This window comes from Nyctereutes procyonoides, unplaced genomic scaffold (genome assembly GCF_905146905.1).
Source record: "Nyctereutes procyonoides isolate TBG_1078 unplaced genomic scaffold, NYPRO_anot_genome, whole genome shotgun sequence".
NCBI lineage: Eukaryota > Metazoa > Chordata > Mammalia > Carnivora > Canidae > Nyctereutes > Nyctereutes procyonoides.
Genome location: NW_026575120.1, coordinates 20,683,178 through 20,699,574, shown reverse-complemented (window position 1 = coordinate 20,699,574; position 16,397 = coordinate 20,683,178). Strand labels below are relative to the sequence as shown.

At 40.3% G+C, this 16,397-nt stretch overlaps 1 protein-coding gene across 2 annotated transcripts in view; it reads right to left on the bottom strand.

Annotated features, from left to right (window-relative positions):
* The window catches only part of NCAPG2 (non-SMC condensin II complex subunit G2), a 64,301-nt gene that overhangs the window by 21,763 nt on the left and 26,141 nt on the right, over nt 1-16,397 (bottom strand). For both annotated transcript variants that reach the window (XM_055335376.1, XM_055335375.1), the window contains exons 13-18: nt 10,810-10,989; nt 9,183-9,335; nt 5,488-5,710; nt 5,156-5,259; nt 3,316-3,489; nt 843-913 (exon numbers count right to left, since the gene is read on the bottom strand). In XM_055335376.1, the coding sequence (XP_055191351.1) occupies nt 843-913; nt 3,316-3,489; nt 5,156-5,259; nt 5,488-5,710; nt 9,183-9,335; nt 10,810-10,989 (905 nt within the window). The remainder of the gene's footprint in view (nt 1-842; nt 914-3,315; nt 3,490-5,155; nt 5,260-5,487; nt 5,711-9,182; nt 9,336-10,809; nt 10,990-16,397) is intronic.

Here is a 16,397-nt window from a genome sequence, read left to right as displayed (position 1 = left end):
GAAGCTAAAAACTAAGGGTACTCCTGGATATTCTCCACTGCAGGAATAAACATAGTTTCCCCACAATTACTACACAGGGTAAGTTCCAACAGGAAATACTGAATCTGAGGCAGGTTCAGGAACACGGAAGTCAAGGCAGTCCCATAGGAGTATTAAGTCATCAAGGACATGCCAGTTCCATAAAACCCCTGGCTTTTCTTTTCTCTGTCATCTGCATAAGACTCCAGAGCAAAGACTCCTACTTTTTGGAGAGTAATTTTTGCTTAGCATCAAAACATTAATATTTTCCATAAATATGAATAAAACTGAGCCATTTTTACTGAGATAGTAACCAACACTTTAGAACACCACCATCCAGTAAAAAATACAACATGAGCTACAAAAGCAAGCTACTTATGTCATTTAAAATTTTCTAGTAGCCACCTTTAAAAAAGTAAAGAAAAACAGGTACAATTAATTTCAATACTGTATCTTCTCTAACCCACTGTCTCCACAATGTTGTCTTCAGGTGTAACTGACAGAAAACCACCGGCTCCTCACATTCCTCCATCCAGGCCAGGCCCCGAGCCCACGTACACTCTGCACCCGCGTCATGCCAGACGCACAGGCAGCATGACTCCTAATGCCCTTCCTGCTGGGCTTGGAAGCACACTGCTTGAATTCCATGTAGCCTCTTCTATATTCCTTAGCAACTCCAGAGCCCGCTGGAAAATGTATCCTGCTGCTTTCCCGCCACCACTGTGAACTTAAAACTGAAGCATGACAATCTGTTGAACGCCACACTAATAACCAAGCACAGGGATGCAGGGTTCCCATTCACTACCTCCCGAGAGAGAGAATACCTGAATGCAGGCACCGTGGAGGCTGGCATGAAGGACATAAGCATAAATAAAGGGATCTTGCAGCGATCATCCTAAAAGCATAAAAAGGGGGAAAAAGGTATTTAAATGCAATGACATTTTCAAAAGATGTCCATTTAACTTCCTAATAACTTACCTTTAGAGACACTCAGTAAGAACTAGACCACTCCTGTCAGTGGTCATGGGAAACTTAAACCTACTGGGAAGCCTCATATTTGAGAAGCAGTTTCAAAGTTTTAAATGACATTTTACCACTGTGTGTGATGTACTATTAATTTGTGATCATATTTAAGCATGTACTGTGTATGAATTGCCAACCTAGATCTCGGGGAATTTATCCGTACACAGAATAGACAAATTCTTTGCTACTGAGGCACTGATTCCTATTTAGAAATAATACTGATGAAAGGGGGAAAAAATGAACTTTGTCCACTTGGCATCCTGAACATAAATGTCAAGAGAATGAACTAGTCAGAGAAAAAGTTTTCCATAAAATAGTCAGAAAATCTTTGGAAAGACAGTATAGTTCAATGGAAAATGTTTAGGCTTAGGAGGTACCAAGCCAAATCTAGGTCCAACCAGACTCCACAGTTTTACCAGCTGAAACAGCACCGAGGAAGAGGCAGCAGTGAGGTCCACCTCCTCCTCTGCAAAAGCGGAAGGCACAGCTGGAAGGACCCAGTGCGGCACACCACAGCACCCCATCCTTAGTGGCACTTAATAAGCTATAGCCACACCAGTGTTACTGTGATTCCCCATTAAAACAAAGAGTAAACCAGGCTCAATCAAGAACACTTAATAGAGGGATCCCTGGGTGGCGCAGCGGTTTGGCGCCTGCCTTTGGCCCAGGGTGCGATCCTGGAGACCCAGAATCGAATCCCATGTCAGGCTCCCGGTGCATGGAGCCTGCTTCTCCCTCTGCCTGTGTCTCTGCCTCTCTCTCTCTCTCTCTCTGTGACTATCATAAATAAATAAAAAAAAAATAAAAAAAAAACACTTAATAGAAAATATCCTTGTTTTGCAAGAGAAGAGATGGTGGACTCTAACAAAAAAAAAAAAAAATTACAAATTTCCTGAAAACATACATAGAACAAAAGCAGAAACAACACTGAAATTTGACCTGCACTTTGCATCTGGTTGGAGTGGACTCATTCCCCCCTGCCCCAAGTCCCAATACAGAAAATGTTTTCTTATAGTTACAAAAGTAGACTGAAAATGACCACTAATTCCACCCTGTCTGGGTTATAGACTGTTTATTCACTTAAAAAGAAGAGCACAATGTCCTTAGAGCAACTGAGGGCAGAAACGACCACTTGCCAGAATCATCTGAAATGAATGGCCTTCCTTGGGTCCCTAGACACCTGCAGGCCACACTGCTCATCTATCATCTCATCCAATATACCACGGGCTTCTGTGTTCTGGTCTGACAATTTTGAGATAGTGCTGTTTTCTCAGTCCAATGTAATTATTTAAGCTTTTAAATGTACTAATAATGGCAATTTAGATTATTTACCTTCCTGAATAGGTTAGAGTTGCATTTCAGGGACATAATGAAGCTTAGAGACTTGATAGTCACAGAAATGCAGCTCAGAAAAGCTAAGGGGTCAAGGTCACATAAGCAGTTTGGGAAGAGCCCCAAAGTACAATTCACCAAGAGAAGGATGGTTCATAAAACCTAGGATCCTGGGCAGCCCTGGTGGCGCAGCGGTTTGGCGCCGCCTGCAGCCTGGGGTGTGATCCTGGAGACCTAGGATTGAGTCCCGCATTGGGCTCCCTGCATGGAGCCTGCTTCTCTTCCTCTGCCTGTGTCTCTGCCTTTCTCTCTGTGTCTATGAATAAATAAATAAAATCTTAAAAAAAAAAAAAAAAAACCCTAGGATCCTTATAGTCTATACTTAAACCATGGCTGCCTTATAATTGGGAGTACATTTTCATCTCTCGCTCAGTCTTATTTTTATTTGTTTTGGAAATATGAACTTCTCTCAGAAGTAAAAAGTCAAGAAACAAGTTTCCTTCATCCAAATAGAAGTTACACGCATGGTTCTATTTGCAGACGCAACTCAAACACTACAGAAGCCCATCTGCTTACACCATCAAATGCCTGAAAGTGCCCACGAAACTTAGCCACTCTGATATTGTGTTTGCAAACTCTTCCTTCTCAATTCCCAGCGAATCAAACTAGATTCTCAAATAGTGTTACAGACCATTGAAGACAGGAAAACTGAGCATTCAACGCCACATTTCCCTGAGTGCTAGAGATATAGAGCAGAAGGACACATGGCCTCCACTTGCAAAAACGGCAAGAGGCCACTTACCCTGCCAGGTATGTGCTAGCTCAGCACTCTGCCCTTACAGATGACCAACCAGGTCCTACCAGGTAAGTGTGTTGAACACTTCTGCTAACACTGCACAAATGTAATCTTAATACACCCACCCACAGTGTGAGCAGGCTTACCTTGAAGACTTTCAGGTACTCAGGAAGCACAGAGGCAAACTTGTTAATGGTATAAACTCTGGCTTCCTTATTATTTTCCATACTTCTGTGAATACTTTTCCAGAGAATCACAACGATTTCTAGCAAACCGGCCATGGATGCAACATCGTTTACAGACAGTGTTTTGTCCAGAACCTAAGACACAAATAATCTGATTGTGAAAGAATGAAATCAGAACAATTATTACGACAACAGCTCTATCTTTAAAAGTACATCTCAGAATTTCAGACTTAAAGCAGAAACATAAAAGATTATCAAGTCTATTTTCATTTCATGAAAATGACTTTATCCTCTACTTGAAAATCTCTAGAGACCCCTGGGTGGCTCAGCGGTTGAGTGTCTGCCTTTGGATCAGGGCGTGATCCCAGAGTCCTGGGATCGAGTCCCACATCAGGCTCCCTGCATGGTGACTGCTTCCCCCTCTACCTATGTCTTTGCCTCTCTCTCTCTCTCTTTCATGAATGAATGAATTAATTAATTAATTTAAAAAATCTTTAAAAAAAAAAGATGTTACTTCCTGCCATAAACTTTGATGTGAACAGACTGGGGGAGGAGGGAAGAATTTACCTAGATGTGACTGCTACTGAGAGTCAGCTACACACTTGGACCATCAGATCACCCCAGGCTGTCTGCCAGCCACTTCACTCTGCAGGCCTGGTGAGGGCTGATGATGACCAACTCCCACTCAATCATTGGCCTCCTCAGTCTGTTCTAAAATAACATAGCATTCATATCTGAGGTTATGTTGGCCATAAGCAATAATCGCTATGTTATTCTGAATGCTCCACTTAAACCACAAATGCGCTCTGGCCAAGTCTTCTACACAGAACATAAGCCCCAGAACACAACGAGCTCAGACACACATGGATGGGGTCTGTTAGCCAGTCCTACAATGGGACTGTACCAAGACAGTCTGACAACCTGAAAACAACCACTACAGACAACTTCCTGAAAAGGGACTACAATGCTTATAAGTAATATATGTCTAAGCCTTAAATTTCTTATAAGGGGTCACTATGGATTCTGAAGAAATAGCAGCTAACCAGTCCTTTTGATTAACTACTTTTTATTTTCTAAAATTTTATTTTTTTTAAAGATTTATTTATCTATTTGAAAGAGAGGATACACACGTTTGTGGACAGAGGGAGAAGGAGAGTGAGAATCTCAAGCAGACCTCCCAGTGTACAGAGTCGGACTGGGGCTCTGTCCCAGGACTGTGAGATCATGACCTGAGCCAAAATCAAGAGTTGGATCCTCAACTGACTGAGCCACGCAGGGGCCCCAATTAATTACTTTTTAAAAAGGCAATTCAAAATAAAGTTCATTCCTAGATATTCAACCCCCAGATGTTTCTAGTAGAATCTCACAATAGTGGCTATGAGTAAGTCCTTAAGAACAATAACACTCATTAATTATAAAATATGGTAACATCCAGAATCCAATCCAGGTGTATGTTACATCAAAGTCAGAATAAAATATACAGAGAAGCTTAAGGCCAAGAATATTTGGGAGTAATAAGTTTTCCTCTGAATTAAATCTGCCCCAATTCCACAGTGAACTACAAAGGATATAGGACAATTATTTCAAAAACACTATTTATGATCTTCTAAAATAATTAGTTGAATTATCAATACTAAAGGAATGGGAAATAAAAATATTGCCATCATAACAGTCCATGGAAATGCCAGCTTTGATCTAGCGTTCTGCCTGTCTCTAAGCATGGAGCCCAGAGGTGTTGTCTGCCTCAAAGGTAACATGGCCACAGGCATGGCTGAGCCAGGGCAGACCGGACCACACTCACGTTCTCCTTCTCCTTCTCCCTCTCCTCATGGCTCTCGTGGCACTCAAGCACTGCCTTCCGGATGCAGGCGTTCAAGCAATGGCGAATCACATGGATCAGCTTTGCTAAAATGTTTAAGATAATCAATAGTTAACGTATGTTTCTTCAAAAAAATGGTCTTTCTAATAGTAAAATTATAATCCCAAACCATCGAGAGTATTATTTCAAGGGAAATCATTAAGAAATGCACTAAAGCATGAGGCTTATTAAAATGACCAATGCTGAGGATACATAGCATTGCTTATGCTTTAGGGAGACAACATAACAAGCACTGAGATGCAGGTGTCCCATACCTATATTAGTGCAGGCGGTGTGCTCATGGGCATGCTGATAGAACTTCCTGGCGGCTGCATGGTTCATCTGGACCAGCGTGACACAGCGTTCACACCACACCTCCTCCGGCTGGTTCACGGGCAGGAAGGAGTTGAAGATAAGGTTCACCAGGCGCCGAGACACTGGCCGGGAATCTGATTCCAGACGAGCCAAAATATGCTCCATGGGGCATATTTTCCAAAACTATGTATGGAGCACACACACAGAAGGAAATAGTCAATTGTCCCTACAGTCTTAAAAACATTTTTTTTTATTAAAAACACTTTTTAAGCAAAATTTCCTGAGCAAAGTCAAAAAGGAACTAATTTTTATATTCAAGAGAACTCATTTCAAGTGACGTATTACCAGAACCTGTGACTCTTCCATAGAGAAATTAGAATAAATTCATATTGTAAGAAACACTGACATTAGAAGGTACCTAAGTATAACACTTTTGGGAGGGTTAATTACAACTTGTTAGTAACATGTTTGCTGTAAACTTTCAAATGATAGCTGTGATTATCAGTCATAAAATTTAAAAATTTCCTAAAACACCATAAGCTTTGGCCCATTAATGTGAACAGTGAATAGAAAAATTGACAACAGTTTGGACATAGAAAGCTACAGCGGATAGGCCATTCCCTAAGTCGGAGACACAGAGACATCACTCCTGACCCCCAGAGGTACCTGGTCTGCATCCCACAGTGGGCGGAACCCTCTGGCACAGCGTGGCCTCCCCCTCTGCAGGGCCAGCTTGCCTAGAGGCCTCTCTAGGCACACCAGCCTCCTCTAGCCCACCTTACAGCTGCTGTTTGACCACAACTGTCCTATAGTCCCTCTGCTCAAAAGCCTCAAAGTCATCTACTGCCTAAAGAAGAGGGCCAAACTTCTAGGCAAGACACTCCAGACAAGAGAAAAATAGTAGTAGAAATGGACCTGGCTCTAACAATTTGTCTCCTTTCCAGGACTTTCAACTGATCTTTCTCATCAGCAATGAAAGATTTTCAGGTCATCTCAACTCTTAAAACAAAAACCACCCCACAAAACTCCCCCAAAACTCAATTTCCTGACTCCTTGCAGCTCACCTTTCCTTCCACCTGGGACCTCTCTCTGCCTCTACTTCCACTTCCTCACCCCACTTATAATTCAGCACACAGTAGCATGGCTTCTACTCTCACTGAAATTGTTCTTGCCAAAGTCCTAATGACCTCTATGGAAAATCCAGATGAAGATATTCATACCTCCCCTTCCAGGAAATCTCTTGAGTATCTGACACTATTGATTACTTACCCAGGAAACCTCCTGGGATACTTCCACTAATACCTCTCAGTATTTCCAAAAAAGTAATTGAAGTCAAGACAATAAGTCCAAGTCCCACAGTCTACTCAGCTGGTTCTGGGGAAGCAAAGAGCACCACAGTGCTACCAGCAGTAAGTCAAACAGAGAGGATGGCATGGCGGCCCACCTCTCTATCAGCCCTTGGCCCACAGAGCCAGATGGCTTCAGAGGAGAGCATCTAGCCAACTAACTACAAAACTAAGGCTGGCAATTAGGTGACTGGAGACTTTTACTCAAGGGTGAGAGGCAGTGCTTTCAAGGTTTAAGAGAAGGGGGGTGATGAGTCTGAGGATCTGACAATTCTAACAACTTCCCTTACCTTCCCTGTTCCCCTTCTGCCTGCGTGTCAGTCCAGATGGGCTATTGGGTATACTGAGCTGTAATCCTGAACAGCACATCTGTAGCTAACAACACCACCAGCAAAGAACACTTGCCAACACACTCCAGTGCACCTAACTATGCAGTGCAAATTCACAACCACCACAGAAGCAGATTCAACCCAAGACCAAATGGCCAATGCATGGATTCACCATTCACCTGCTTTGCTACACTGCATGCAACACAGCGTTCTTTCATTCTGTGAACACAGCACAGGTCTATATGGTTAACCCGAGACTACTGGACATGTCAGGTTCTTCCCAAATTCTGTGCTCGGACAAAATAGCATTTTAAAGTCAATGTCAGAAAAGTACTATGTTGGCAGAATTAATATTGTGAAAATGTCAATGTTACCCAGGGCAATTTACACGTTCATTGCAATCCCTATCAAAATACCATGAACTTTCTTCAGAGACTTAGAACAAATTATTTTAAGATTTGTGTGGAATCAGAAAAGACCCCAAACAGCCAGGGGAATTTTAAAAAAGAAAACCACACCTGGGGGCATCACAATGCCAGATTTCAGGTTGTACTACAAAGCTGTGGTCATCAAGACAGTGTGGTACTGGCACAAAAACAGACACATAGATCAATGGAACAGAATAGAGAACCCAGAAGTGGACCCTCAACTTTATGGTCAACTAATATTCGATAAAGGAGGAAAGACGATCCACTGGAAGAAAGACAGTCTCTTCAATAAATGGTGCTGGGAAAATTGGACATCCACATGCAGAAGAATGAAACTGGACCACTCTCTTGCACCATACACAAAGATAAACTCAAAATGGATGAAAGATCTAAATGTGAGACAAGATTCCATCAAAATCCCAGAGAAGAACTCAGGCAACACCCTTTTTGAACTTGGCCACAGTAACCGGAGAAGGACAAACAGTGTATGTTCTCATTCATTTGGGGAATATGAATAATAGTGAAAGGGAATATAAGGGAAGGGAGAAGAAATGTGTGAGAAATATCAGAAAGGGAGACAGAACATAAAGACTTCTAACTCTGGGAAATGAACTAGGGGTGGTGGAGGGGGAGGAGGGCGGGGGGTGGGGGTGAATGGGTGACGGGCACTGAGGGGTACACTTGACGGGATGAGCACTGGGTGTTATTCTGTATGTTGGTAAATTGAACACCAATAAAAATTAATTTATAAAATAAAAAAATAAATAAATAAATAAAATATTTTAAAAATATAAAAAAAAAAGAAAAGAAAAGTACTATGTGAAGGAAGAAAAGACATAGCGTTAATAAACGAAGTTAAAAAATCCAATACTTTGAGACAAAAGCTAAATTGGACTCAAGCTAAGGGAGCACACCCTCACTGTCAAAGTTTACACGATGTTAAATGTACATCACAGCACAATTACTCCTTCCTTCTATAAAATGAAGGGAATTTTCCTAGTAATATTTAAGTCGTTGCTGAGTAGCAAGCATTTCAGTATTTGAACAAAAGCTTTTATGCATATGATAAAAATAAAACTTAAGGGATCCTTGGGTGGCTCAGCGGTTTAGCGCCTGCCTTCAGCCCAGAGCGTGGTCCTGGAGTCCTGGGATCAAGTCCCACATCGGGCTCCCTGCGTGGAGCCTACTTCTCCCTTTGCCTGTGTCTCTGCCTCTTTCTCTCTCTGTGTCTCTCATGAATAAATAAATAAAATCTTTAATAAATAAATGAATAAATAAAATAAAAATTAAAAAAATAAAACTTAAGGTGGGGGTTGCTTTACATTAATGTCTTTCAGAAAGAAAATACACTGATGATATTTCTAGAAACTTCAGTGAAAATCACAAAACAAAATTTTATGATGCAAATAAATTGGCAGAACATACCAGACATCCACTAGTTTAAACGTGATTAGTAAAACTCTTGGAATTAAAATTGCTTTGTCTTTTGCTGATGAAAACGAATATACTTCTTAATTTCACATCTTCGATGATAAAGTCCTGCCTATCCTACCTTAGCAGCCCGCACGGCTTTCACTTTCAGCAGCATATCCACAAAAGCCACTCTCACTTTCTCTGAATTGTCATGGAGACTGTATTTCAGTGCTGGCAGAAGCTGTTCTAATAGTGGGTGGCTTAATTTGTTATCCAAAATTATTGGCAGACACTATCAAAAAGGAGAAATAGAAACAATTCACATTTAGAATATAAACAATAAAAAGTTAAGAAAATACTCAGCTCCATCTTTATTAGTGAACTACTAGTGAAATAAATATACCGACAGGAAACTTTTATAAAACTGTTTCATATAAAAAGCAAACTTTTAATGAATTAGTATAGTTTCAACACTGATAATCAGCTCATCTTTTGTCCCACCCAAACAAAATTAAAGCAGTTATGAAATAATTCTGCAATGCTTTCTCTTTGTCAAATTTTATTTATTTATTTATTTATTTATTTATTTATTTATTTATTATTATTTATTTATTTATTTATTTAAAAAAGATTATTTATTCACAAGAGACACACAGAGAGAGGCACAGACACAGGCAGAAGGAGAAGCAGGCTCCCTACAGGGAGCCCAATGCAGGACTCGATCCCAGGACCTTGAGATCACAACATGAACCAAGGGCAGATGCTCAACAACTGAGCTCCCCAGGTACCTCTCTTAGCCAAACTTTAAAGGATTTCAGAGTTGAAAAAAGTGCTGGTGGAGGGCTCCAAAGCCAATTTGTGTCCAAAGCTAGGATTCAACACTCCTTTCACATTTTTTTAGTAGCCCATGAATTCTCCTATTTCTTGACTCAATCCTACATGACAACCAGAGATTACAGAACACCCGCCGGGGGCACTCATGATGCATGCCTACAAACAGGTGGTTTGAGTGACCTCCCCAAGCTCAGACCAGGCAGCAATCTGAATATCTGATATATTCCACCTTCACTTGTTCACTTATTAGGAAAAACAATTTTTTAAAGAGACCTCTTTTTTGTTTGAATTATAGTCAGTTGTATAGACTGACATTGTATGTATAGACATACAATGTTACATTAGTTTCAGGTGTACAACATAGTAGTTGGACAATTCTATACCTATGCTATGTTCACCACAAAATGTGTAGTTACCATCTGCACCATACAATATTATTATCATTAACTATAACGAGACCTTATGTTTTAATCATCATACTTGAATAATTACAGATGAGCTGATACAATGTCCAGGGTTTGTTTCAAAGTAACCAATAGTGGGAGACAATGGATTGGCCTAAGATGAAACAAGACGAGGTGTATTTTAGACAACTGTTGAAACTAGATGATGGGAGAAAGGACAGTTTTGTAGGTTCTTGTTAAAAGTACATATGGTACACCAAAAAAGTCAATTTTAACTATTGATTTAAAAAAAAAAATTAAGTACTACATACAGTTCCTGTTTTAAAAGCACTGCCTACCCATCCTGGCCATACATCAAAAACTGGTATTATTTCCAGTAGGTCTTTTTTGAAGAAGACATTTACAATTCTTTACAAGTGCCCAGAGTTATATCTATAGAGCAGAATTACAAGTGACTTAAAAATTGTTCTTTCTCTGTATTTTTTCATTATTCTATGATAAATATTGCTTTATCATTTTAAATCCTACCTTAAAGACAGAACAGCGCACATCAGCTGAGCTTGTGTCAAATGCCAGTTCCTCAGTAACTTTCTTGAGGAGATCAATAAGAATGGTTGGAGGCATCATTTCCCAGTATTTGGAAGTTATTTTACAAACACCAAGGATCCCAGTAGAACGGACCATCGGATAAGGATCTTCTAATAGGCTCTATAAGTCGGAGGGGAAAAAAAGACTTAAAATCTTAAATCAGTTTCCTTAATATCAATACTGGCTTTACAGATTAGCACTCTGTGCATTCACAAAGAAGCAGTCATTTCAAGTTACAGAAATACTGGTCCTATACAGATTCACACATTATTTATCATTTCTATATCATTTCTATTTATCATTCTATATCAACTCTCATTTCTATAGTTGAGCATTTAAAGAGGACAATCCAGACATGTGTGGTGCCATATCTGTCAATCCCATCTATAGGACTTTGCTGACAGCAGAGCCTAAAATACCACATTCAGTGAGGTATGCAGACTTCACCCGATCCTACAGGCACATCCCATGTAAACCACTCTCTTGAATTTCCAAAATTCTGTAATGCACTAAGCCCAAAATAAAGTAATTCTACCTGTAATGAATTAATCCAAGAAATAGTCATTAGTGGTTGCTAACAATACAAAAAGAGTAGGCACCTAGGTGGCTCAGTCAGTTAAATGTCCGACTTTTAGTTTCAGCTCAGGTCATAATCTCAGGGTTGTGAAATGGAGCCCCCCGTCAGGCTCCACACTGGGTGTAGAGCCTGCTTAAGATTCTCTCTCTCTCTACCCCTCACCTCCCCTTTAAAAAAATACAAAAATAAACGAGATGTTGTTTATCTCTGAATGGAAGTATACAACAGCCCCATGAAGAATCTGACACAATAAACAAACTCCCCACAAAAATAACCGATCAACTCTACACCTATTGACATTCAGGAAAGACAAAAGGCAGAGGAACGCAACACCACAGGGCTATGTTCTATAAAACCCAGAATGAAAGAAACAAAAGAATAATTTGGCTTCTTCAACAACAACAAAAATAGCAAGCCAAAAGGGGAAAGAGACTGAGGCTACCAGGTCTTACCAATATGTTGGCTGATCACATGTGTGGGTCTTAGACACAGATTCAAACAAAACAGGAAAAACTGTTTGAAATATCACTCAAAAACAATGACCCAGGAGAACCTTCGCTGGCTCAGTCAGGGGAGTGTGTGACTCTTGATCTCAGGGTCCTCAGTTCAAATCCCATATGTGGCACAGAGTTACTTAAAAATTAAAAACAAAATTTTTAAGTGTTTAAAAAACTAAGCCACCACTCAATATTTGATAACTTCAATTAGTCATTTTTCCTTAGTTGTGATGATGGCATGATTATCTTTTTTAAACAAAAAAGCCACTGGAATGCCTGGGTGGCTCAGTGGTTGAGCCTCTGCCTTTGGCTCAGGGTGTGATCCTGGGGTCCCAGGATCGAGTACCACATCGGGCTCCCTGTAAGGAGCCTGCTTCTCCCTTTGCCTATGTCTCTGCCTTTCTCTCTGTCTCTCTCATGAATATATAAATAAAATCTTTAAAAATAAATAAATATCACTATCTTTAAGTAATTTCTACTGAAATACTTAAGAATTAAAATGATGTATCTCAGATCTGCTTCAAAACAAAGAAGAAGGGCAGCCCCTGTGGCACAGTGGTTTAGTGCCACCTGTAGCCCAGGGTGTAATCCTGGAGACCCGGAATCGAGTCCCCCGTCGGGGCTCCCTGCATGGAGCCTGCTTCTCCCTCTGCCTGTGTCTCTGCCTCTCTCTCTCTCTCTCTCTCTGAATGAATGAATGAATAAATAAATAAATAAATAAATCTTAAAAAAAAAAAAAAAAAAACAAAGAAGAAATAGATTAGGCTTGGGCCAGTAATTACTGAAACTGTATTATGGGTATACAGGGTTCATCATACTAGGCTCTCTACCATTATGTGCAAATTTTTCTATTATAAAAGTTTAAAAGCACAAATAATTCTTACTCTGTAATCAGGGGAAAAAAGCTGTTCAAGTTAAGATGAATAAGCACCTACTTCCTCTCCTCCCCAAATCTGACAAAAATGACAAAGTAGTAGAGATAGTAACATTGAAAACGAAGGATTTTTTTTTTAAGGTCTTATTTATTTGAGAGAGAGAGAGTGCACAGAGTGGGAAGGATAAGTAGACTACCCGCTGAGCATAGTCCAACGTGGGCCTCAATCCCAGGACCCCAAGATCACGACCCCAGCCAAAGGCAGATGCTGAACCAACTGACCCACCCAAGTGCCCCTAAAACTAGAGATTTCTACCAGAAGGAAAGTAAAAACAGATTTCATAGAAAGAGCAGAAAAGGTTGTGACCCAGATCAGACATTCCTATACCCTGCCAGAGATCAGACCTGTCCCCCCCCCCCAAAAAAAAAGCCACCAGGAGGAAAGGCCCCTCCCCTACCTTGGGGTCACTGGCCTCAAGTAACCCTCAGCCACAGAACCCAAAGGGAACCCAATCTGCTGACAAGCCCTGCCCACTTGTGCAAAACAACAAGCCACTTACCATACAAGGAAAATGCCTACCCAACTAGAGAAAAACCCCTGCCAACCACCTCATCACCCAACTCTTCTCAAAAGTAAGGACAGAAAAGTAATAGGTCATCAGAGAAAAAACAAACAGCAAGATAAAAAGGGGGAAAAAAGAGAGAACTTTTGGAATTTGAAGAACTATCTTTGGAATTCACAGGTTTTATAGATTTTGTTTCCTATGAATTACTTTCAATGTCATTCTTCAAAAATATACTCTGGATAATTAGCTTATTAGCACACAGTCTCATACGAGTTCTGGGCTCATCTCTGTATCCCCAAACAATCCCAGGACTGCCAAAGTCACTCAGGGTGGGCACTTGTGATGTTGCTTCTCCAGGAGAGTCACTGTGTCTCAAAGGACACTTCAACATTTGAACTTCAAAAGAAACTCTCTACACTACTCAAGTTTGAGAAACACCAACAGAACAAAAGTATGAAAGAACAGCTAAGGCACATGGAGGACACCAGGAAATGATCACTGCTCTTACGTATTGGATTATCTCCTTTATCAGTCCTCATGAAAACTTGTTTCCATTTACTCAGTACCTGATCCAACAAGATCACGAACTCTCAGCCAACCTGGAGGCCAAATCCAGCCCAGGCCCGTCTGTGTGTGGTCCACAATGCCTAAGAATGATTTTTCATTTCTAAATGCTTAAAAAAACAGAATAATATTTTGTGACGTGAACATTACATGAAATTTAAATTTTGGTGTTCTCAAACACAGTCTTACTGGAACAAACCACACTCACTCACTTCTATGCAGCCCATGGCTGTGACCACATGGTCCACAGACCTACCCTCATTTATCATCTGGCCTGTCACACAGTTTGCCAACTCTGCTCTTTATTATACCGCACTGCCTCCTAAAAGGAGTTAGGAAAGAACAGGCATCAAGAAAAAGAAAATAAAGAGATTACACTAAGAAAGCTTCATTTGCCTAAGATTCAAACGAATAGACTAAGTTTCCTGGTAAACTCAGCAGAGGGGAGGAAAAAAATCAAGACACAGAAAAACATCCTAGGGACGCCTGGGTGGCTGTGGTTGAGCATCTGCCTTTGGCTTAGGGCATGATCCTAGGGTCCTGGGATGGAGTCCCGCATCCGGCTCCGCAGACGGAGCCTGCTTCTCCCACTGCCTATGTCTCTGCCTCTCTGTGTCTCTCATGAATAAATAAAAAAAATCTTTAAAAAAAGAACTTTAGAGACTATTATTGTTCAATCTCTTAAAAAAGAGAAAAACATCCTGAAAGTTTCAGAAACACTTGATGCTAGAAAACAATACAGACTATTTTAACAGTCCTAGAAAAAAATGATTTTGAACTTAAAAAAATTCTCTCAATCTGGCCAAACTACAAATTAGGTGTTAGGGGAAAAAAATAATACTTTGGGATTCAAATACTCAGAAATCTATGCCTCCAAAAAATGCCCTGCTGCAGAGCAGGGCTGATGGAAACTATTTCAGCTCCTAAAGCTCTGATGACTGCCCACGGGTTCATTTCACCCCCAGAAGTGATTCACAGCCTCCACGGGATATGTTGCTCACACACCAGTCCTTTTCTGCTGGAGCAGAGACTATTATTATGTTCAATTTTGAAACTATTATTTTATTTTATTTTATTTTTATTTTATTTATGATAGGCACACAGTGAGAGAGAGAGAGAGGCAGAGACACAGGCAGAGGGAGAAGCAGGCTCAATGCACCAGGAGCCCGACGTGGGATTTGATCCCGGGTCTCCAGGATCGCGCCCTGGGCCAAAGGCAGGCGCTAAACCGCTGCGCCACCCAGGGATCCCTGAAACTATTATTTTAAAAACCCATTTAGACATTGATATCTCATTTTTATGAGACTGCTAAGTTTTGCTACTTGAAATACACAAACACATCTCTACTAAGAAATACATAATTTTATTTTTTAATATTTTATTTATTTATTCATGAGACACACACAGAGAGGCAGAGACCCAGGCAGAGAGAGAAGCAGGCTCCATGCAGGGAGCCCAACATGGGACTCGATCCGGGGTCTCCAGGATCACACCCTGGGCTGAAGGCAGCGCTAAACCACGGGGCCACCGGGGCTGCCCAGAAATACATAATTTTAAACAACTATATCACTGGTGTTTTCTATCTGTTAAACTTAGAGGAATCATTTAGAACTTAATTCTTGTTCTGAAAAAAACATTTAACTTCAATCATCTTTTAGTTTTTTCTTCCTTTCTATTCAAATAAAATATCATTTAATAATTTTTTTAAAAAGATTTTAAGTAATCTCTACACTCAACCTGGGGCTGGAACTCATGACCCTGAGATCCAAAGTTGTATGCTCCACCAACTGAGCCAGCTGGGTGCTCCTAACATTAGGTAATTTTTATTTTTTAATAGGTAATAAAACAAAAACAAAATTAACAATGATTTATCTGAATATAGATGACTGTGTTCTAGTCTTAATATGGCCTACCTGTTAGAATCTAACAGAGATTTGGCATTTCTTTTAGGGATTTTCTCTGTTAAGAATCTCCATTCCTATATATAATCTATTTTTCTTTTCTTTTTTTTTTTTAAAGTACTCCACATCGTTATTTATTTATTCATTTTTTTAAAGATTTTATTTATTTATTCATGATAGACATAGGGGGAGAGAGAGGCAGAGACACAGGCAGAGGGAGAAGCAGGCTCCATGCAGGGAGCCTGACATGGGACTCGATCCCGGGACTCCAGGATCGCGCCCTGGGCCAAAGGCAGGCGCTAAACCACTGAGCCACCCAGAGATCCCCCTAATTTATTTTTCATTGTAAAACAATTATTTCATAGGTCCTGCCTCTTAAACTTATTAACATGTACATATCACACATTTGCTAAAATTATATGAACCTCTGTAGTTTGGAAACATTTTTATTCAAACAATATTTCTACCAACTATGAGGTTCTCACAGTACGATTTCTCCAACTTACAACATAAGGGATTTTTAATGGAATAGAATGAGCTATAGTTACA